The 22,465-nt window shown below is 41.1% G+C and overlaps 1 protein-coding gene across 1 annotated transcript in view; it reads right to left on the reverse strand.

The window, feature by feature from the left end:
- LOC138605689 (metabotropic glutamate receptor 4-like) overlaps window positions 1-22,465 on the reverse strand; it is a 155,208-nt gene that overhangs the window by 76,943 nt on the left and 55,800 nt on the right. The window contains exon 2 of the mRNA XM_069678091.1: window positions 13,575-13,791. Coding sequence (XP_069534192.1) covers window positions 13,575-13,791 — 217 coding nt within the window. The remainder of the gene's footprint in view (window positions 1-13,574; window positions 13,792-22,465) is intronic.

The raw sequence follows: 22,465 nt of genomic DNA on the forward strand, positions 1-22,465 counted from the left end.
AGAGATACTGTACATGACAGAAAACTCCCCTGCATTATGAAAAATAATGATATACGATTCCAATCTAAACTCTTGAAGCCTTTTCTGTTTTACAAATGTTGATATCAAGATGACATCATCAGTAAAGAGATATGATGGACAGAAAGAGAACACTATTTCCCACCAGATGTTGCTACGTTACATGTTTCCTGTACACAAAAGTATGCTCCACTTTATTGAACTAGAAAAGTGTGTTCACACTCTCCTTGTCTGTCCTCATGCCAAACCTTATCCAATCGCTGCGTGACTTATTTCCTCTAAAGAATCAATATCCAAACTCAATAACTTAATCGAAAGACTAATGCTGCTCTACTCTGCCACTGGCTATATGGTAAATTAGCTATCTGTTTATCCATATATCAAGTGTGCAAAAGCGACAGGTGTCACTTTGTAAAACACTCCCAGAATGACACAACTAAGATGACATGAATAAGGTTAATCCAGTCAGAGTTTGGTAGCATAGACAAAAAATAAAGTCCCTGGAAGAAGGCCCAGATGTAATCATTTCCAATATCCAACTTAACACTGAATTAATGGAAACATTCGGAGCAATGAAGTTTCCAGATAACAGGTTTATTTGTCACTATTGCTGTCTGCTATAATGTTGGGTTGGTCGCCTTTGTAACAAGGTTGTTTCCAGGTGCAGCAACATTGATCGTTTGGATCAATCAATTAACAATTCAGTATGCTAGCCTTAGCGGTGGCAGCTGCCTCAGCCGACCAGGCAAAGATTTTCTGTTGATCCAAAGCAAGAAAAAGCTGAGGGAACAGATGTCACACTTTTGTCCACACTGACTAATTACCAAGTGACCTCTGGGGAAAATTGTGCAAAGACACCACAGCTTCCACAGAAAAAAGACATTTGCAAAGGATTAATATTTAATGCTGTTTCTTATTCATAGCAAACCTGCACGTGCAAAAGTGCAATGACTAAAACAGAGTACTATCACGGGAGAGAGAAACCTGCAGGTTTGGTGATATCTCTTCTGATCGCAGAGCAACATGAGTCATAAAGTGGAGCCACAAATGTTCCCCTCCTAAAATCTACTTCATAACTTGCTCTGCTATTTGCGGACCCTTGCGCTGACACACGCAGTTTAATGGTGTTATGTGAATTTGGTCAGAGGTGGCTGCATTAGATTTATGTAATTCAGTGGAGGAACTCCACATAGGTGATAGATATGTTCTTTAGATGTGCTCATTGGAGATGTTTGACAGCCTACACAGCTCTTACCTACAAACCCAGGTAGAGTATATGTGGCTTTTTGTGAGAGGGAATAAACGATGCTGCTCCCTCCTTTGGGAATCAGAGTCCCATGATAGACGCCGCTTGAAACTGATGGAAAACAATCTGGCGTAGACACAAATACACAAATGTGAGTAAGCTGTTTCTTTTCCAAATAGCTAAGATTAATTACAGTACGGCCATTTATATTACCTGTGAGGTATAGATGTAGTAGATTTATTGTGCCTCGTTCAGCATAGGGACTGTATTTAAGAATTACTTTTAAATGTAATACAATCCAACAGAACAGCTCGGCCTTAATTTCTCCTTTACAAAGAATAATAGTTCTGTTTATTATTGTGTTTGCAGTGGAACTGTTCTGCATTGAAGGTGTTGTGTAAATCCTTTTCATAAAATAAAACATTTCAATGAAAGGCCACCACAGCAACACTCCTAACTACATCAACAATCAAACCAGAGTTAAAATAACACCTACATTTTGTATTAGATTGTGTTAAGTTAAACTGTATGGCTGTTAATGTATGTGTGTGTCTGTGTGCTTGTTTAAAGAATCTGGGTCCTGTGTGAACTAGTTTAAGGGATGCCAGAAAGGAAGGAGAAAGGAAAGTTGGCCGTCTGTGATTTATCATCAACACAAGTTACAAGTTAGGCACAACAAAAGTTTTTTAACATCTTTAAATTTAGGCTGGTGAAGGTACATTTTGTACAGTTGCTTGACAGTTTAAAAGTTTTAAAAACTGTTGTAGTAGAGGTGTAGTGTGAATATAAAGCACTTGTGCCCTTTAGTCTGTCGTTTTAGTAAATAAGCAGCATATTACAAATAGATAGTGATGAAAATGGTAAATAAAGACGCTTTGATATAACTTTCTTTGCTTTGAATGTTTCTGTGAGTAAGAAAGATTGTTAGCTAGTGGGCAAATTAGCTAGCATATGAGCTAGCAAGCACTACATTGAGACATTTAGCAAGCTAAGCCACTAAGAGAGCTAACTAGCTCTTAGGTGAGGGAAATAAACTTGCTAACTGTCAGTCCACCAAGCTCACCCCAGAGTGCACCCTCAGGCACAACCACCAACTCCATGAAGACACACATAAATAAGTCACCTGCTTTCTATCAATAACTCTGCAATGTAGCCAGTTAGCTTTCGTGTATGGAAGTCATGAACAAGAAGGGTAAAGAAAATGAAAGAGTTGGTATTCAGAACTGGAATACAGCTAGCTTATACGGTAGCTGAAAAACAATGAAGGACCTTTACTTTCTTGCTATTTAGCCCCTTTAGAATTGTTGAGGTTGTAGTTAGGAGTGTTGTTGTGGTGGCCTTTCATTGAAATGTTTTATTTCAATTCATCCTCCTCCGTTTATGAAAAGGATTTACACAACACCTTCAATGCAGAACAGTTCCACTGCAAACACAAGAATAAACAGAACTATTATTCTAGTGTCCAAATAACAATACAAATTAACCACTAAAGTACTAAAATAATGTCCTATTTCCCTATTAATCATACCTTAACAACATGACACAATAACAAAATTTAATTTGGTTGGGTTGACCTTACCTTGTTCACATGAACCTTCTTCCTTGATACATTATATTGACTGTTCCATAAGTTTGTCTGTTATTTCAATAGTAAGTCATTAAACAGTCACATTATTGTGTTCAAGGTTAAGATATCAAAGCCTTCAACAGGTTGTCATTACATCTGTACTAATACAATGTAAGCTGGTCTAATGATGATAATATGAAGCTGTTTAGAAAGTACTTAGCGAGGGCTTCAGAGGATCTTATCCCTCTGACAAAAGTCATATTGATAAATCCTAATGAAGAGGAGCTGTATGGATTAGTTACAGAATTGTAATCCAGATTAGTTGCTTGAGCAGTTCAATTTACACTATTATCTTCTGTTGTCTAATTGAAATCCTTTTGCTCCTCAACTGTCGGGAAAGACAAAAGCAGATTAAAGGATCTTTCAGAATCCAGCCCCTTTATCTTCGCAACCTTATTAATACTTCTGGATTAGAAGCACCGAGCTATTACACACCTAAATGTGGGGTGTTACATAAGTTCTATTTCAAATTAATTTGTGGCTTGGTATCACTCGTGTACCTTTAATTGATTATTTCCCGTTGTTACCTGCAATATGACACGCAATAATGTAATTTAAGTTTCATTTACGAACATGTGGCGACACAGCAGCCTCTCAACGGGAAGCAAATGTGGTATTGATCTCTCTTAGTCAGTATCCTAATTTTATCTCTTCTTTAATTCCCCATGTAATTATTCATAAAGTGTATTAGCTCCGCAGCCACGAACCTTATCTGTACCAATTCACATTCTTTTTTTGTGGCCAATTTCTGCAGCATTCACCGAGTACTTAAGGATAAACTGAATCATCCCCCATAACCTCCCCCACTCTCTAATCCATGGCTTTGGCTTCCTGTTCTCTTGATTGGATCTGCAACACAGAAAGTCTCAAAATGTCTTCCTCATTTGCAAATTTAGCAATGTACATTTACATCATAAAATGTATGTTCCTATATGCAAAATATTCCCTGTGTGTGAGGGGTTACCAAACATCTGAAGGTGCTCAATGTGTCATGTGTCAGCAGGCTCCTTTTTTATACATGTTTGTTGTTTTATTTTGTTTCCTTCCAACCCGTCAGTGTGATTGTCTTCCTCCCCTGCATGGTTTCACCTGTCCCTCATTACCAGGCCAACCTTAAATTAAGCCTTCGTCTCTCCCTGTCTTTGTGCCAGTTCGTCTTTGTCTTCACGTCAAGTGTGCAAGCAGTGTTAGCCTACATTTGGATGTCCTAGAACGGTCTCATTTCCCAAGTTGGGAAGTCGTTCTTCCGACTTTCATGTGCTTAATTTTTAATGTGGAAAAAACTTGGACACTACACACAAAGACGATGTGTTATATTTTGTGGCTCATTACTAATCTACTCTCTATCCACTCTATGTGGGCAGCAACTAAAGGTCAAAACATAATACCATATTAGAAAATAAATAACTGCCAGAAATTGTTAGCAAAACACAAATTAATACAAAGTGTTTGGCCATCAAAACAACTGACTTTAGTCCACCATGTTTCTGAGCAAGATGATGACAAGTCATAGTAACTGGTAAATGTAGTCTCCAGACCATTCAAAGAGCTTTGTCATGTCACATTCACCCTTAGACACACACATTCACACACTGATGGCAAAGGCCTAAGTGCCAATCTCAAATCAAGATCTATAGACATTCATACACCAAAGGATAACCGATTCTATCACTGACCACAGCCGTCCGGAGTCATGTATCAAAGTTTTGTCTATGTTTCTGGGTTGCTGCTGAGACATGTGATATCTCCCAGTCTGACGTAAATTTTTCAGATTAATCCGACACTAAATGAATGCAGTCTAAATACCATGCTCAGATTAGTATCGACAAGTTTGTTTCCGAGCTTTCTGCCAGAAATTCTTGCTATAAGCTTTCCGCACTCTATACGGGAGATTGACCTTCTTAACCCAAGTTACAATGTGCAAGAACAGGAATCCTGGGGGCAAGGTGAGGACGGGAGCCATGCTGCCTATTAAACATCTGTGTAGCATCCACTACTTTGATTTTATTGCTTTACATGGGCGAGTTTTCCATATACAAATTGAAGGTCAGAGGATAGAGGCCGCTTGTCTGCCGTACAGAATGTAAAAAAGGCAAACTGTGATTTTATGTACAAATAAAAATAGTCTTGACTCAATCAAAGTTCAAGCAGCAGTACTTGTTTAAGAAAATTGTCTTTGACGATATCTCAGCATTAGGAGAGACACATTAGCATTATGTCAGTGACAGGAAGCCCCTGAGTGAAAGAGAGAGAGAGAGAGGAATGTGAGCGATGATTATTCAGCCATTCGCCGTGCCCAATTAAGCAATGACAAGTAATTGTTTAAACAAATTGCAACAGGACATATCTGAGGCACTCAGGGGTCATTTGCGTGATGTCAAATAATAAATAAAGACATAACTGCCTGACACGCCTCACACGGGTGCGAGCTGGAGATTAAAAGGCCATATGGATGGAAGCAGGGACATCACTGAGAGTGCTGTGATCTCCTCCCCGGGTGACTGTGGTCATTTAGAATACAGATGTTCAAATGGCTCCCTGTTGCTCAGGGTGGAGACATGAATCTCCCTCATAAAATCACCACATCCTGCATCAATTAACCTCACAACTTTAAGGGCTATTTTTTATAGGATATGTCTGGCAGCGTTCTATGTGTTTCTCAATGACATGAGCAATTAATTGTTCCTACTTGCACGCATTAACTGTTCAGTCAAGGCTGATATGTCTGATTTCCTCTGTTATAAAGCTCCTTTGGGGCGGCTGTGGCTCAGCGGTAGAGTCGGTCGTCTTTCAGTGGGAAGGTCGGAGGTTTGATCCCCAGCTCCCTCAGGCTACATGTCGAGGTGTCCTTGGGCAAGACACTGAACCCCAAATTGCTCCCAGTGGCGTAGCCAACAGTTGATTGACAGTTGGGCACTTTACGTAGCAGCCTCTGCCATCAGTGTATGGATGTGTGTGTGATTGGGTGAATGTGATATGTAGTGTAAAAGCAGTTTTAAGGGGTCACAAAGACTAGAAAAGCGCTATACAAGTACAGTCCATTTACCGTTTACTCTGTTGTTCAAAAACTCTTCAAAGCACATCAATGAGCCACTTCTTTTCGCTGCATGTTCAAGTTGCAGTTTTATTGTTAGTGAAGCATCTTCGTCCATGAAATTCTTAGTTGTCAGACTCCCGAAGACAACGCTTCACTCAACAAATCATGAAATCGCAAAAAGTCATGGGAGTAAAAGAGAGAATGTGAGACACTTAACGTGTTTGTCTTGTCTTTTAAGGGTCTTCATTATGATGAACATAAGAACAGTGGGTTATTTTAAGTTGAGCCCACATACATCTTTCAGCTGCAAATATACTCACTAGGGCCATGGTTGTGGAAAAGTCAATGCTGCGCTTTTATTTTGAAGGACATGGGTTTCCTGTGACGTGCATGTAGTAGTAGCGTAGTTTATTCACACTCCATGTATCCACAGCTCCAGCTACAGTTACATCCTTGAAGCTCGATGAGCCCTACAGATGTTGCATTCATGCTGCACTTTCTGTTGAAACAAGGCTGTGAATTGAATGGCTTGTAGAAGAAACATTTTCCTCGCACTGCTACCTGCTGCTCATCTTGGTTGACCATTACACCGTGGTGTTTTGTGACGCTGACATGCTGGGATGTTTTGTTGCATTTTGTTTCCGTCAGTTTTCATGAAATAAATTTGAGTGGTTGAAACATTTCAGAAATGTGGGTCGTGATTGGGTCGCGAAGGCAGTGGTGGTGGGTCCTGAGGTTAGACCAGTTGAGAATCACTGCACTAGAGCATCCAATATGTATTAATCCGCAGCAGGAAATAGTCCCAACTAAAACATAAAATATTCCTGTTTTTTAAACACTGCAGTCGGCAGGCGTGTAGGAGATTAGTAAGCCTTTCTTAAAAGACACGAGTGGGCTTCAGACAGTAAAATGAACTAACACATTGACGGTTTTGTTATTTTCATAGCATTTGTTAAGAAATTTAAAAACACAATTGGAATATTTCCAGCCTTTTTTGTTGTTATACATTATTCAAAGAACAAACTTGCGGTGAACTCTGAAAACCCTCTTTTGTAAGAATGTATAATTAGGCTCTTCTGTCTTCTATCATTGCTCACATTTCACTTTCTACCAGGCAAAATCTCAACCCAGTCTAATATTGTCTGTTCTCTGCATCTACAAATAAATCACCCAGGAGCGATGCAAAGTTATTTGTGTTCCTCTTCTCTTCTTCTTCATTTTGAATTCCCCACATCCGCTTATTCATCCCAACCCTGTGGCTAATGCTTGTAATCCTGCTGGTCAAACAGGGACGGCACTTACTCCATTAGCAGGGTTTCTCATGTTGATGTCAGGCAGGCCATCGGTTTTGCGAGGGAATCTTGTTAGGGTTCTTATTGACATTGTGTTTCATTAACTTGATTAATGACATCTATTGGGGCCTGCTCCACAGTAATCAACATCTCTGCAGAGAGAGGGGCTGTCTGCAGTCTGGGATAGGACTCTCTGGGATTGTTCTGCCCACATCTGACCGTCCACTCTGCGTCCTATTTGTTTCCTAAAGCCTGCACTCCCAAAAAAAATCTTAAATTCATACATAGCAAAGTAAGCAGTAACGGGCCGTGAAGTAGACCCCAGATGACCATTAGGAAGTTTCCATTTCAGAAGCTCTGTGTGTGTTCCAGAAGATTGGCCCTTTGAAATTAAAGAAATAAAGCATCCTGTGTCCATATCATCCAGGAATACATTAGTTAAGATGCTCCTACTAAATTATTGGTGATATACAGGAAGTGCTTATTCCGACTGAGGCTCATTAAAGCTTTTCCCTGCTGTTAGCTTGAATTGCTTCACTATTTAAATAATACAGAAAGATGGAAAATGCCATAATAAAGCCTTGATTAGTCTGGCACTAAGGAAAGTGTTTGTGTCCAATATTATGATAGAGTATCTGATTTAGATGTTTTACTTTGTCAGTTGTGTAACCTTTGAGAAAATACAGTGGTACATTCAAAATCACGTCTGCTGTGCTCTAAAGTTGTTTTTACAAAGCAGAGTGTTTATTTCTCGGTCTCTGGGTATCCTACATCTGCTCTTATATCTCTCCCTTTAGGAGGGGTTACATCCTGGGTCACTGCGTGGGAGATGACAAGCTGCTCACGAATAAAAAACCCAGAGAAGGGGAACACTGAGGGCCCCCAGAATCCCAGATCTCGACACTGTGTGCCAGGGAAGAGAGACACAAAAGCAGAGATCAAAAAACCCACCTGGAATTCATATTTACCTTTCATCATCTGCTTTTTACCCACATTGTTCTCAGATATATTTGTACGCTCTCTTAAGGGATAGAGAGAGAGAGAGAGAGAGGAAAGCTGTGCTGGTGCAACTCCAAGCAGGTTGCTGCTGGGCTGCCAGGGTTGTTGCTGTGGGAACTGACTCAGATAATTTGCTTTTTCGGCTTATTTTCTTGGTGCATTTAGCTCGAAACAATGCTAACTGGTAAAATATGTGGGCAAGGGTAAGAGTGAATTTACATTTTATTTGCAGTATAATATATGAGCATAACGTCTTTCTTTTGGTGCATTAATACCGTAAGAGTACGCTTTGGAGAGCATTTCAATTAAGACATCAAACTGAGAGCTCATCACATGGAAGGAAAATATCTAATATCTGCTGCTACTTTAATTTAACTTGATAAATGTTGATTGGAAAGATGTTTATCCACTCGGAACTGGAATAAACCTCATTCAGTTTTATGCATATATAAATAAATGGACTGGCATAATGCTTCTGAGCAGAAATGCATGTTTCTAGCTGTCACAAAGTTAGTAGAGGGAAGAAAATACCATAAACTACTTGCAAAAAGTATACATGTGATTTGGCCGTTACGCGATGCAGGGTGATGGACGATGATTGGTTAGTAGTTCAGATGAATGGCTGTCGGGGCGGGACTGAGTGACGGGATGACAGTGACTGGCGGTGACTCGGAGAGCGGCTAGTCAACCTCAGAGTATGGCCCTCTTTTGTTCTAGTTGGTGGATTATTTTGTTATTCGTCTTCGTCGCACAATTACTGAACTGAAACCGGCGGAACACCAGGAGACGAGGCGGGGAAATGTGAAAGAAGCTACCGTTGGGGAACGTCGCAGGTGGAGCAGTGGTCCACAGGGGGCTAGGTTAGACAGGTAAGTCCACTCCCTTGTATTTAGCGTGCAGCCAAACTTGTTGCATCTCCTAATTAATACATGTACGGCACCGCACTCTGGACAACCCTAGACCTGCAACCGAACCAGGATATATGTATTGAAGCGGAATCCGCGGAGCTGGCCAGTGACCGTGACACATTAAATGAAGTGGACACTTCATTTGGACACTGCGCAGAGCCCACAAAATCTTCTCTGATCCCACTCACCCTGCACACTATGTCTTCCAGCTACTGCCCTCTGGGAGGAGCTACAGGACAATTGCCTCCAAAACAACCCGCTTCAAAAACAGTTTCATTCCCATTGCAATAAACATTCTAAACTCTGAACGCTGAGGATTAAGCATGGCCCTTATGCATGAAATGTGTTTGTCTGTATATCTATGTTATATGTTTAATATTTAATGTTGGAACCTGTACCAAGCTGTACTGGAAACTAATTCCACCAGCCTGGCTGTGTGGTCATTAAAGAATCAATCAATCAATCAATCAATCAAGTCTCTCTTAGATGAAAAAAACTACATAAAAACAACCATCAATAGTATGAAAGGTAGCACAACTAATTATTGTCATTAAATCTGTCTGCTCAAATCTTACTCCTGATTAATCAATTAAAAACATCACAGCAAAACAGTGTTGGGTTTCAAAGGTAACACCACCAAAGTCCTCGTTCTGTCCACAGCAATGGTCTAAAACCAATTGATATTCATGTTACTACAAAAGGACATACACCTGGAACCAGGGCATGTTAGGCAGTTTATCCAAAAAGAAAAAGTGCAATTAATTACTACTCTTATTGTAGAAGAATAAATAACTCATTGTTAGTTTGGAACAAAGCAAATAAAAGAGAACCTTTCCCTCTGACGAGAAGGTTTAGAGGAGGTTGTGGTTGATAATGTTTGTACCATGTTTCTTAATCATGTCAATAAATTTTAATTTACAGACATTATAAAAAGTTTAAGAGTAAAAACTCTTGGGCTCAGTACATCTTTTGGGTTTAATTCTTGATATCTGCAGACTGATCAGCAAAACAGGGATGATTCCTGATTAAACTCGTGCATTACTCATAGATACGCCCGTCATGTTTCTGTCTTTGAGCTGAACACGTTCCAAAAATGTGGAAGAGAACACATCATCAGGTGGGAGAGACGATGTTGAGCTGGAGTCCTTGAATAAATATCATGTAACAGCGGAATGCGTGACACTGTGGGCTGTCAGCAGGCTTTTTCTCACAGCCCTTACTCGACACCTTAGCTCAGGTAATGTAATCTGCTGATCAGATGGAATCAGTCTATGTAAACTCTTTAAAACTTGGACACAATTTGAAGGGAAATACATTTCCTGATTTGTCAAATTAGATAAAATCCCTAACATGATTCAGCCAGCATCGCTTATCTTCCATCCCTCAGCTGTGGCTGACTCGTGCCCAGCCGATTAAGTGTTCAGAGACTGACAGACATAATTGATGAGCAACCACAGCCAGGCTGGTCTCATTCTGTCCAGGCACAGTGCAAGCTGGAGACATGACCGGAGCACCTTAAAGTCTCATCCTTTTAATTACACTCGGACTCAGCCAACCAAAACACTCAACCTCCTTCAGCAGGGTAAGCTTGCTGGAAAGGAGTAAACACAGAGGGAGGAAGGTCCAAACACTCATTCAGCAGGCCAAGTCAAAATCATGTGTGTGTGTGTGTGATATTGATGGGGAGAAAATTCTGATTGAACCTGTTTATAGCTTCCATGTGAATCAAAAACACACTGAGGTCAGTCAGGTCTGGGGGTTAGTCATTCTTAAAGCAACAGAAAGCAAAGGCTTCCATTTTCATTGCCATCAGGTTGTAGATGAGGTCATCACTTTACTTTACCTGTGGTGTAAAACATGGTAAATATGAACATGCTGGACGGGGGCGGGAGGGGGGCTGCGGGCGATTGAAACTTTTGAAAGTGATCGAAAATGAAACCTGCTAGGACATACTTATTTAGACATCATCAATATGCAGAACTGGAAGATACTTATTGGAAATGACAACACAATTAGCAAGTATACCAATGTGGGCACTGTATTTCCATTGCAGATTAAGCTCACATTCGCAGTCTGCTTAGTTATGAGCTTCAAAAGCTAAAAAGTTCAAATAGCTTCTGGAGTGTAAACATATAATTTGTTCATGATTCCAACTCAGAATTGATGAGGATATTTTTTGTGTTTATTTAGCAAAGATTTGATGAAAATATGTGTCCAAGTTTTGTATATTTCTTAACATAACTTTAGTTCTGTCATTAATTACTGTGCTGTCCTTGACGTTTTTTTTATTGACAAGAAATTACACTGCAACAAGCAAAAAAAAAAACACTGTAGGGGGCGCTGGTTTAGCTCAGTTGGTGGAGCAGACGCCCAATATATAGAGGCTTCATTCCTCGTCGCTCTGATCGCAGGCTCAACTCCCGGTCTGCCAATCATTTGGTGCATGTCACCCCCCACTCTCTCCTCCACACATTTCCTGTCTCTTTTCAGCTGTCCTATAAAATAAAGGCAGAGGCCAAAAAAATAATCTGATTGTCGGACAATTTCTGCTGCAGTGTCTGAGAGTTAAAGTAATAATCTCGAAGACTTTCATGTTAATAAATGTCTGTTAAGTCACTATCAATCGCCGAATGAGGTAACACAATGGCGATTGAGCCCACTGATGAAAGCCTTTGCATTTGCAGTATATCATAGTATTACAGACAGAGTGTCTGTGGCGACATTCGCGGAGCTCGCCCAGTTAGTGACGCGTTTTCCATCAGCCAGCAGTGGTTGGTTTGCCAGAGAGGGTAGGCGGAGCTAAGTGGCCACTTTTCCAGTCTCTGCAAGTGTTGCGAGTAAACAGTAATCTACTATGGCTGAACAAACAAAGAAAAGATGGATGACTACAGATACGACAATGTGCGCTTTTCGCTGCGGATGTAGGTGAAGACAGCGGACGAGCAGCGGAGGAGCAGCCCCGCCTACTCCCCGAACAAAGTTTCCAGATCTGTATAGACAGAGAGTTGCGTCAGTGGAGGTCCAATATGCTCCATGATCCGCCATTGCGATGTCGCAACTCTCTCTCTCTACGGCTCTTAAAGTACCGTCACTCAGTCAGTCAGTCAGTCAGTCACTCAGTCAGTCACATACAGACCCATGTGTAGGAGTGACCCCATCGGTCAGCCAAAAATAAGTGAAAATCCAAAGAAAAAGAAACAAATTCGACGCTCAGATGAAGCAAACAGTCTTAAAAGGAAAGTGACCGTCAGCCAGGAAAATCAAGAGTTACAACCGTTACAACTGGAGCCAACTGTGTACGTTTGGTTAAATTGGGTCCTCCCGCAATTACCATATATCACCATTAGGGGGCATCCATGAGAACAAAACTGAAATCTTCGAGGTTGTCAGTTTAAGCCATTTTTGAACACCTGACTAGATTTAAAAAAACAGAAACAACCCTAGGATGTTCTTGCGTTAAAATGTTGTGAAGGCTTATTGCAGCAAACGACTGCCTCCTCACACATGAAGCAGACGGAGAGCGACATGAGCATCCCTTCTGAGTCAATCTTCACCAACACCTCAGATAACGTCTGCTTGAGGGTCAACTTTGTAAAGCAAACACTTGTTTAGTTCGCCTCTACTGTTTGGGGGCAGATTACGTCCACTTTGTTTATTTGTAAAAAGCTCCCTGCACTTCTTTCACTTGTAGGTCAGGTGTTGAAAGCCAAGGGACTCAAAGATACAGAGACGTTTTTGGCAGAGAACCAAAACAACACATTTTGAAGACATCAGCATTCTGCTACAGCAAGGTTTTACAATCTATGCTTTTGTTTTGAGGATAAAATATGTAAATGCCTGGAGTAGAAATGTGTGTGTGATCACATTTCTGTTTCCCTGTGATTATGTGACATATTTTTTTGTTGCTAGTCTTATGCTGTGACTGTAACTCTTTTTTATGGCTGCGTATCTTGGCCGGGACACTCTTGAAAATATATTTTTTATTTACAGTGAGGCTTCGCTGGTTATATTAAATTTTAAAAAGTGTCTCAGTTTATAGCAGAACAGATCCGATGCAGACACTGACCAGGGACTGTTTCTGCTGCTGGTGTGCTGCTGTCCCTGCAGAGCCAGAGAGGACGGTGACTGAAAGTTATGTGCAGGCGCTGTGGATCTTAAGATGTAAAGTTCCCTCTAAAGTCATTCATATTATAAGCAAAGAACAAAAAACACCTCCTGTGCTGGCCTCTGGATGTGCTGTGTTAGCACATATTAAAGTTTGTGATCAACTTCTGGCTGTTTGCATGCTGCAGGATCAAATCTAACATTTGACCTGGCTAATTGATTTTTGTTTGCATGCCTCCGAGGTTCAGCGATTTTCTACAGAACAGCAAGAGTGCAGGGATAATATCTTCCCACGCCGGGTGCTCGACAGGCACTGATGATATATGAGGCCAAGTGTACTCACCGTCCTCCCGAGACTTCTGAATGAATGCATCGACTCCACTTTCTCCGTAGTTTCCCTCTGAGGCCACCGTGGACACGTAGTTCCAGCGCATGGACTTGACAATGTCCACCATGGCCTGGGCCTGGTAGGTGTCTGGGGGCACCACGCGGGAGAAGAAGTCGTAGCGCGTGTTGTCACTGAGCTCCGGAGCTGTGGAGGCGTAGCTCACCTGGGGTATCTGCACAGGACACAATATGGATAACATTATTATTATACACTGTGAGTGTGAAGTAGCTTCTGAAAGCAGTTATGAGAATAGAAGAAAAGGCAAGGCACGTTTACTGCGTTTCTGCAGCGCCTTTTAACATCAGGGCATTTCAAAGTGCTTTACATAAGACATAAAAGGCAGTGAGTGGAGATATAACAGAAGCAATTGCCGTCATATAGAGAACAAACAATATAAAATGGATAACAATAAATAAAGGAAGATAACAAACAAACACTGACATAAGATAATACAGTTAGCACGTGAATAAAAATCACTGTTTAAGCATCAGTTCAGTAGAAAATATGAATAAATTGTTTCCTGTGTAATTGAATTAAATGAAAGGCAGTGGCAAACAGAACAAATGAGTCTCAGCACCTTAAGTTTTCTGTGAGTTTGTTCCAGATACGAGCTGCATGAAACTAAATGCTGCCTTCTTTCCTCTGGGGACCTGAAGCAGACTTGTTCCAGATCATCCGAGAGGTCTGGATGGTTCATAATGAGGCAGCAGATCGCAAATGTTTTTTGGCCCTCAACCAGTCAGTGCTTTGTAGACCATTTGACCTATTTTCTGTTCCCAGTAAGGACTTTAACAGCAGACTCTGAATTAGCTGCAGCTAGTTGATCGACTTTTTACAGAGAGCTGTTAAGACGCGGATTTTATAGTGAAGATAACTAGAGTAGGAAAACGCTGTGTCATGAACATAAGGCGACAGAGAGAAATTATTAGGCTTTGTTGTGTATGTGGAAGCCAGGTAATGATGAAGAGTGTCGAAGGGTTCAGGTGTTTCTGATTTCTGTCTGTGAAGAGCACATGTGCTCAAAGACAGCTCTGATTCAGCACCTTTCTGTGCCGGTCCACGTGTCCTGGAAGCTTTCAATGTTACAGACAAATGGGTGAAATTGCGGTCAAATATCTGCATTCATTTAGCTTAAAAACAATTGTTATGCAGGCTTTATCAAAGGGTGTATTGCAGAGGGAAATCCCTACCAATTATTTTGTACAAAAATAAGCAGAACCGTCTCACTTTCAACCTGCGGAGGAGTCGTGCATATGAGACAGCCATCACTCTCTGTCACTGAAGACGAGGACCGCTACAGTTCAGCTCATACACGTCACTAAACTGAAATGTAGGAAGAATGGGACAGAGGTGGTGTCACAGGAACCTTTGACCTTTGACCGCCAAAACTGAGTGAGGCCATCCTGGAGTCCAAGAGGACATTTGTGCCGAACTTGGACTCAGCTCTTCCTGAGATGTTGAGTTAACAAGAATGAAGGGTCAGAAAAGTGTTGACCTTTGGTGAGAAAAATCTCTTCACTTGATCACATTACCATGTTAGACATTCATGTGAAATTGACATAATTAGGTGATTAATTATTGAGTTGTGGCCCAAAATGTTTTAGAGAAAGATTGGATGACCTTTGACCTTAGAGAACCAAAACCAAAGTGGACGTCTGTGACAAAATTAACTGGCATTACTGTGATATCTTACAGAAACATAGTTTGCACCACGTTTAAAGGAGCAATTTTCTCCTGGAAAAAGCCGCTGTCAGTCACAGCTGGTGTTCTCTGTAATCGCTAGAAGCAATTATATTTGAAATTGGCGCCATAGCTGTGGAGAAAGTTGTACAAACAGCTCGTGGTTTCGCCCATTCTACATTCCTACAACACCCAGCGTGCATTGCACCACTCCCTTTAAAAGGAACGGACCAGCGAGAGACAATACAACCGTTTCGCTGCAGGCAACGGCTCAGAGCGGGACAGAATCCGAAATACGAGAATAATATACCGATGGATCCATTTTCCAGGGCCCATTGGAGAAGCAGACAGCGTCCTGCAAAGGCACAGAGCGAAATTGCATTCTTTTCTACCATAATGCCATTAGCTCCCCGTAATAGCATAATAGGACTGAAGTTTACTACCCCAAAGTGACTGTTGTTGATAGTAAATGGTAAATGGACTGTACTTACATAGCACTTTTCTAGTCTTCACACCACTCAAAGCGCTTTTACACTACATGTCACATTCACCCTTTCACACTCACATTTACACACTGATGCCTTAGTGCCAATCTCCATTCAGTATATCTGTGCACATTCATACCCGACGCAATTTGGGGTTCAGTGTCTTGCCCGACGACACTTCGACATGTGACTGTAGCAGTCAGGGATCAAACCTCCATCCTTCCAATTGAGAGACGACCGACTCTGAGCCGCAGCCGCCCTACATAGTGTGACATCACAGTGATTCACTCTATTAACATTTTGGTCAGAGTGCATGACTTCACCAAGATTTCTGGCTCGGTTTATTGTCTTTCCTGAAGCTGAGCACTGAGTATTGTTTCCCCTTGGCTCCAAAAACAATCATATCTGTTCTACATGAGCCCAGTAGATATTATTAACAGACTTTCTAGTAGGAGTCCATCGGCATCCAACAAGCTGCCTTCCTTTTAGACTCTAAACAGAGCTACTGATCCTGAACCCCCACTGAGTCTCTTCCCCCTCAGGCTCTGTGCTCCCTGCTGCAGCAGGCTGGCCACTTCACAAGCTCAGATGATGATGCGTGTCAGACTCATGAGCATGGGTCACTAGCTAAACATTAATACGTCTCTTAGAGTCCTAGCATAGCATATTTTACCCACTGCATAATGTTCTTGCTTTGCTGCCTGTGTGATAAAAAGAGAAATATAAATTTGATGTATTTTCCTATATGTCTTACATTCCCCACTCCGAGAGAGAGCACAGCGGTAGCTTTTGTAATAGTAAAGCTTTATAACTTGCATCATGGCAGGCTTCTGCTGCTCCCACTGCTCCAAAGATTTTACTGATGCGTGTGCAGCTGAAAGAAAAACATTACATAAGGAACTTAAATAGAAAAATAAATAGGTCAGCACGAAGCTTGTCTTGAGTGACCAGAATTTTAGGCTTTGTGATGGTCGTCGAGCTTCACAACACAGGGGGCGGTTTTTAGGTACCGCACCGCGTCACTTTTTGTGATAGGTAAACTGTGTTCGTGTAAATGGATTTTTTTTTTCCACCCCTCTGGCACACAGTGATTCACCACACAGAAGGAAGCAGAGGTGTTTCCTGGTAATGATACACAGTGTGCCTTTTTGATCAGGATCTGCCCTCGTGTTTTTTTTCCCTCTAAACAAAATGACGGAGAAGGAGCACTCAGTGGAACATGATCCTAATGAAAAACAGCCCTGTTTTCCCTCTAGATACCTCTCTGCCACATGCAGCATTTCATTATCACTGACAGCAGACCTGTGGGCCGACACACACACACACACAGACACACACAGATAACCCTTGATATTAAACATCTGACTCCAAGGCTACCTCCTCCCGACAAGATGAACGCCGCTGTGGCCTAACTCTCTTATTTGGGTAGAAATATAGATTAGAAAAACTGACTGCAGTTTTATCTTGAGTGGCCCTCGGTCTCAGATTTTCTGTTACAATACATGTAGAACGACATGACTAAAACATATACAAAACATAGAATATGTGGAGCTCATTCAATGCAGAATGTGAGCATTGATTCTTAGCCCTATTACATAAAGGGGAAAAACATGTTTATCCTCTTTGTCTGGTTCATGGGGTTTATTTTTGTGGTATTTTCATCTCTTCCACCACAGCCTTTTTCATGCTTGTCCAACGTACCCTCGCCTGGTTTGAAATCTATTCATAAAGACAGGTAAGAGGCCAAAGTCGCTGAGGTACTTCACTTCAGTACCAAGACCTTTGGATGATTCCCTGAGCGAGCCTCAGCCGGGGAAAACTTTAAGTAATGATATAGAGAACATAATAATGGAACTGAGTGGATTCGTGGACTTGAATTTTTTCAACGCTTGCCTTGCAAAGCTTTACATTCTGCTGAATAAGGTCACTTCGGGGGGGAAATAAATTATGTAACTAAAAGGCATCTTGAGAAAAGTTCTGTATTCTCACAACAACTTTGTCATTTGCGTGTTGGGGACATCCCTATAAATACTTAATAATTAATTACTTTAAAGGCTTTGTTCAGTGTTTACGTGCCTGTAAATAAAGTTTCTGTTTCATTACATTATTTCAATCAAGAAATGGACATGTGTTTGTTTCCAGGCGTGTTGCTGCCGCCCTCATCCTGCTGCCAAATATCAGCAATCACACAGAGACAGACGGACTCATAGCAGGACAATCAAAGAGAATGTTATAAAATGGACCTGCAGAGCAACAAATGGTTTCTTCAAACCGCAGTGAGAGAAACCTGGCAGGGCGGCCGGCTTAATCAGCTATATCTCTTAATTAATCATAACATGATGCAAGGATTTCCATCTAGAACATCTTGTTATTTACTTTGCACCTGAAACGAGGAGAAACGTGCCTCATTTGAAGCCGATCTTTCTACAGAAAACAAATCGTAGCGAACAGTTAACAAGCTCCCCCGGCTTGCATGTGACGTTCTCAGATGTGACACCTCGCATGTTCAGTGCTGAGGAGCCCTGCAGAGTGCAAAGCTGTTTAATTGTTGTGACTATAAACAGGTACAGTTTTAGGCCAAAGAAACAGATTGATGTAACACTCTCTCTGTTACTGTGAAAGTGACGAGTTTGCTGAAAACAGATCCGAACATTTTCCATTAGTATAGCAAGATTTCACTTCTCATCCTCATGTTGTGATCTTGACGTAACACACCTTTAGTTTAAGAAAGCAGTGGGAGAAAAAACTTGTCTTTTAGATAAATATGTATAACTGTAAAGTAATGCCTTTCAGTGAGAATCACGCCCCTGTGGCTCATGAATTAACATCCATCTGCCTTTAACAATATAGTTCTTTCTCCAGCACTGATCTCTGCTTCTGACTCATTTGCACTTGTAGGCCTGTACCTATATTTCCTGCAACCTTAATAACTCATATTAAAGTGTAACAAACTCTTCCCTGAATCTGTGTGGAGATGCATACATATTTAGGGGAACAGTTTTTTGCAGTACAAATCAACTATCTGCATGATTTGTCGCCTCGCTCTTAAATGCCTGAATTTTTTATTAAAAAGTTGCCCTGTTGACATCGAGACATTTATAGCAACATTTCCAAATGTCCTGAGATCGCCTCAGGTCCCACAGCCTCTCAGGAAATGATGATGTGGCATATAAGTATCGTGTTGCATCAGTTTATGTTTTACAGCCTCATATAAGACCTTTTAGTGACTGTCTGGTGCCACATTTATACCAAATGTCGTTTCCTGTTAAGATCAGGAGCAACGTGAGGATAATAATGTTGGGTCTCAAGGTTTTGCTGCAGTATTTATTTGTGGAAAATTTTGTTGGCATGCAAAATACCTGACTATATTTGCATCTGTAATCCACACACCTGACAGATCCTCGCAACCTGCCGTGCAGGCCAAACTCAGAGCATCTGCCTCAAAGAGCTGCATATGGAAAAGACGGATGGGTAAACTTAGCTTATCTTTACCACTCTGCAATCTCATTTCACTACAGAGGAAAGCTTCAGCATACATGCGCCAAGCCAAGCGGTGTTCCTACATTACCCAGCCATATGATTACAGGTATTTAAAACTCAAGAGCCATTTACTGCATTGAAATATCATCAATCTGAATAAATAGTTTGACAGAAATTATAACTGAAATATGATTCCAATTTATAGGAAATATCATTGTTTACACCACAAGGGGAAAAAACTATAAAAATCTAAAGATTCACAGTCCAGGGCAGAAGAAGAAATACTTTATTAATCCCCAGGGATGCACGGATACCCGTGGGTGGTATCGGAGCTCAAGTACTCGTACTCAGTACTCGTAAAATTATGACGAGTAGCTCAGCCGAATACCACTTTATGGCTTGACGTTAGCCTCCCGTTAGTTAAGCAGGTAGGAGAAGGGGCACTTTTCAGATACATGCTTAGTCCTCACAGACAACACTAACATGTCCACTCACGGCCATACTGAAGCTGACAGAGTGTAACATAAACATTAAGGCAAACTAACTTACATATTCATGGACGCACACACGATAAAAAGATCCGTCTGCGATCACTGATGTCTCCGTAGTAAGTGAAGTAAAAAAAAGTCAAGTCCGGGCATGTCTCCCTCACTGCTGTGTTTCGGGTGGATGCGCTGTGTAGTGTTCATCATGTACCTTTTTTACACTATATGTGGTATGTTGTGTAATACAAAATGATGTCGAAATACAGACATGCACGAACAGGACCCTATGGATTTGCATAAATGCAGAGATCACAGAGTGAGGGCTCATGGACATGCGCCCCGAGCAGGTGGGGGGATTCGGTGCCTTGCACAAGGACACCAGTGCCCAGGAAAGGAACTGCCACCTCTCCAGCTACCAGCCCCAATTCCATACTTGTTCCATACCGGGACTTGAAACAGCCACCGTCGGGTTCCCAAGCCAAGTCCCTACAGACTGAGCTACTGTCTACCAATATAATATAAGAAGTGCACATTGACACTGCAAAGTCATCCATTATTTTGTGGCCTTAATTATGAGATTACTTTTTTATCTCATAGTTACGAGTTGACTTTTAATCTTATCATTTTAACTTTCGCAAAATGATGTCTTTCAGCTCAAAGCTATGACTTTTCATACTTTCTGGTAGGGCTGAGCAACAAATCGCACTTGTTATTGCAATATAAGCATGCACAAAAAAACACTTCACATAAGTCTGAATTACTGAATAATAAAAAAAAGAAAAATGCATGCAAAGATTTTTTTGGATGTAGCCCTGGTATAATGGCCGTGCGTTATTACCACTTTAATGCTATCAGATGAAGCCCAAGCTGGCTATCAGCTACACTCGGATTAATTAGTGTCAAGTTGTTAAAAAATAAAGTAAAATAAAATAAAGAATGTATTTTAGATATGGGAGGGACATGTTGCAAGCACAGGTACTGTGTAAAACATACAGAACAGCAGACTGACATAGAAACTAAGGGTTATGGTTATGTAATATTTGTTAATATATTGCACTTCATATTGTGCAGGTGCAATTTTTTCTCATATGTCAAACTTTTTGTCTTGTTTTGACTTATTTTTTCATCATTATTTTATTAATCAGTTTGAAATCATTTCCTTTCTTTTGTGGCCTGAAACGGGCTTCCATATCCAACACAAACTCCAACCCCCAAAAGGCAGTTTTCATCAGCATTTAGCAGCCATGCCTGCTGTCTTTAGACAAGTGTAAATGTAGAAACAAACAGCCGTGATAATCATACACTCAAACATCTGGCAGGCTCAGTAGTCTAAACAGTTCAAGGTTTGTTTTACACTCCGTGAACAGTGGGGCTTGGCATTGTTTTGCTGTGTGTCGGAGAGCCACAGAACAGCAGAGCTCACCGTGTAAAAAGCTCCTCGCTCTCACACAGCAGGAGCTCTGTGTGTTGGCTGCAGTACAGAAAGGGCTGCATTATACCTAAGTGTCAGTGGGCAAAACGGCAGCACACACCGCATTCAGGAGATAATGCCTGCAGTTTGCTGCTGCAGATTAAATACATGGAAATCACAACATCTAATTTATGTTGTTTAACTGTATATAATGGCCACATACTACAATAGAAGCTGCAATGAAAACAACAATAACTGTAATGTTTGTTTTTATGCAATGTCAACATCTGCACAGACAAACAAGTAGGGATGCACGATATTATCGGCGCGTTATCAGCATCTGCATATAATAGCTTGAAAATGACACATCGGCATCAGCAGATATGTCATTTTTCTGCCGATATTTTCCGCCTATAAAACAACGCTTTAATTCTGCCTAAATGCTCGATGATTCCCTAAAAAAGCTTGACAGAATGCTACAACATTAACTCGCGCTGCCTGCACCACGCCTCTTCCGTCAAGCGTGAAGAAAGGTGCAAGACGTCTGCGGCAGTTTTTCAAAGTTTCCGAAACAGACAGCAAGGTTGATTTCAGTTGATGTATTTGTTCTGTGCAACAGGTTAAATTCTCCCTAGTTGTGGCTCTTGTCAGGATTGTCTCAGGGAGAGCGTCATCCAAGCCTGCCTAAGTTAAATGAATATTACAGTGTAATTTGAAAGAAAATGTTAGATACAAATAAACACGGCATTTTGTACATAACCTAAGTTTAAGTACTTTTCTTATTTTGCCCAGTGAATGTGCACATTTTAAAAAACACTTTATTACGTTATTTCTGCATCTGCCAGAGAGCCACGACAAGAAGAGTAGGCATGATATCAATTCCACTACAGGGGAGACTTGATGTTCTCTGCAATCAGGTGGAAAAAAACATGTGCGTTATATATATTGGTATCGAAATATCTGCAAAAAATCCAATACCGTGCGGCCCTACAAACAATGGAGATGTTCATTCATTCATATAGCTTCTTATTTCAATCAAAGGCCTGAAAAGAATCGTGGGACCGAAACCAGAAGGAGAAGTTGTTTAGATTTCTTGCGGTGAGGGACGAGGTGATCACTTTGAGTCGAACGCACCACTCCAGCATCCACCATTTCTCCTTAATTGCCATCAGCTGCTGCTGACACTGAGGGGAGATTAAAGTTTCACTTTGTTACTGTCAGGGTAAGTGGAGCAGCAAATAGCTGAGCCTCCTGAATAGAAAACCAATTCCTACATAATGATATAACAAAACAGATTCTCGGTGC

The sequence above is a fragment of the Semicossyphus pulcher genome, unplaced genomic scaffold (genome assembly GCF_022749685.1).
Source record: "Semicossyphus pulcher isolate SPU_LCO1_2020_fin unplaced genomic scaffold, fSemPul1.0.p SCAF_3, whole genome shotgun sequence".
NCBI lineage: Eukaryota > Metazoa > Chordata > Actinopteri > Labriformes > Labridae > Semicossyphus > Semicossyphus pulcher.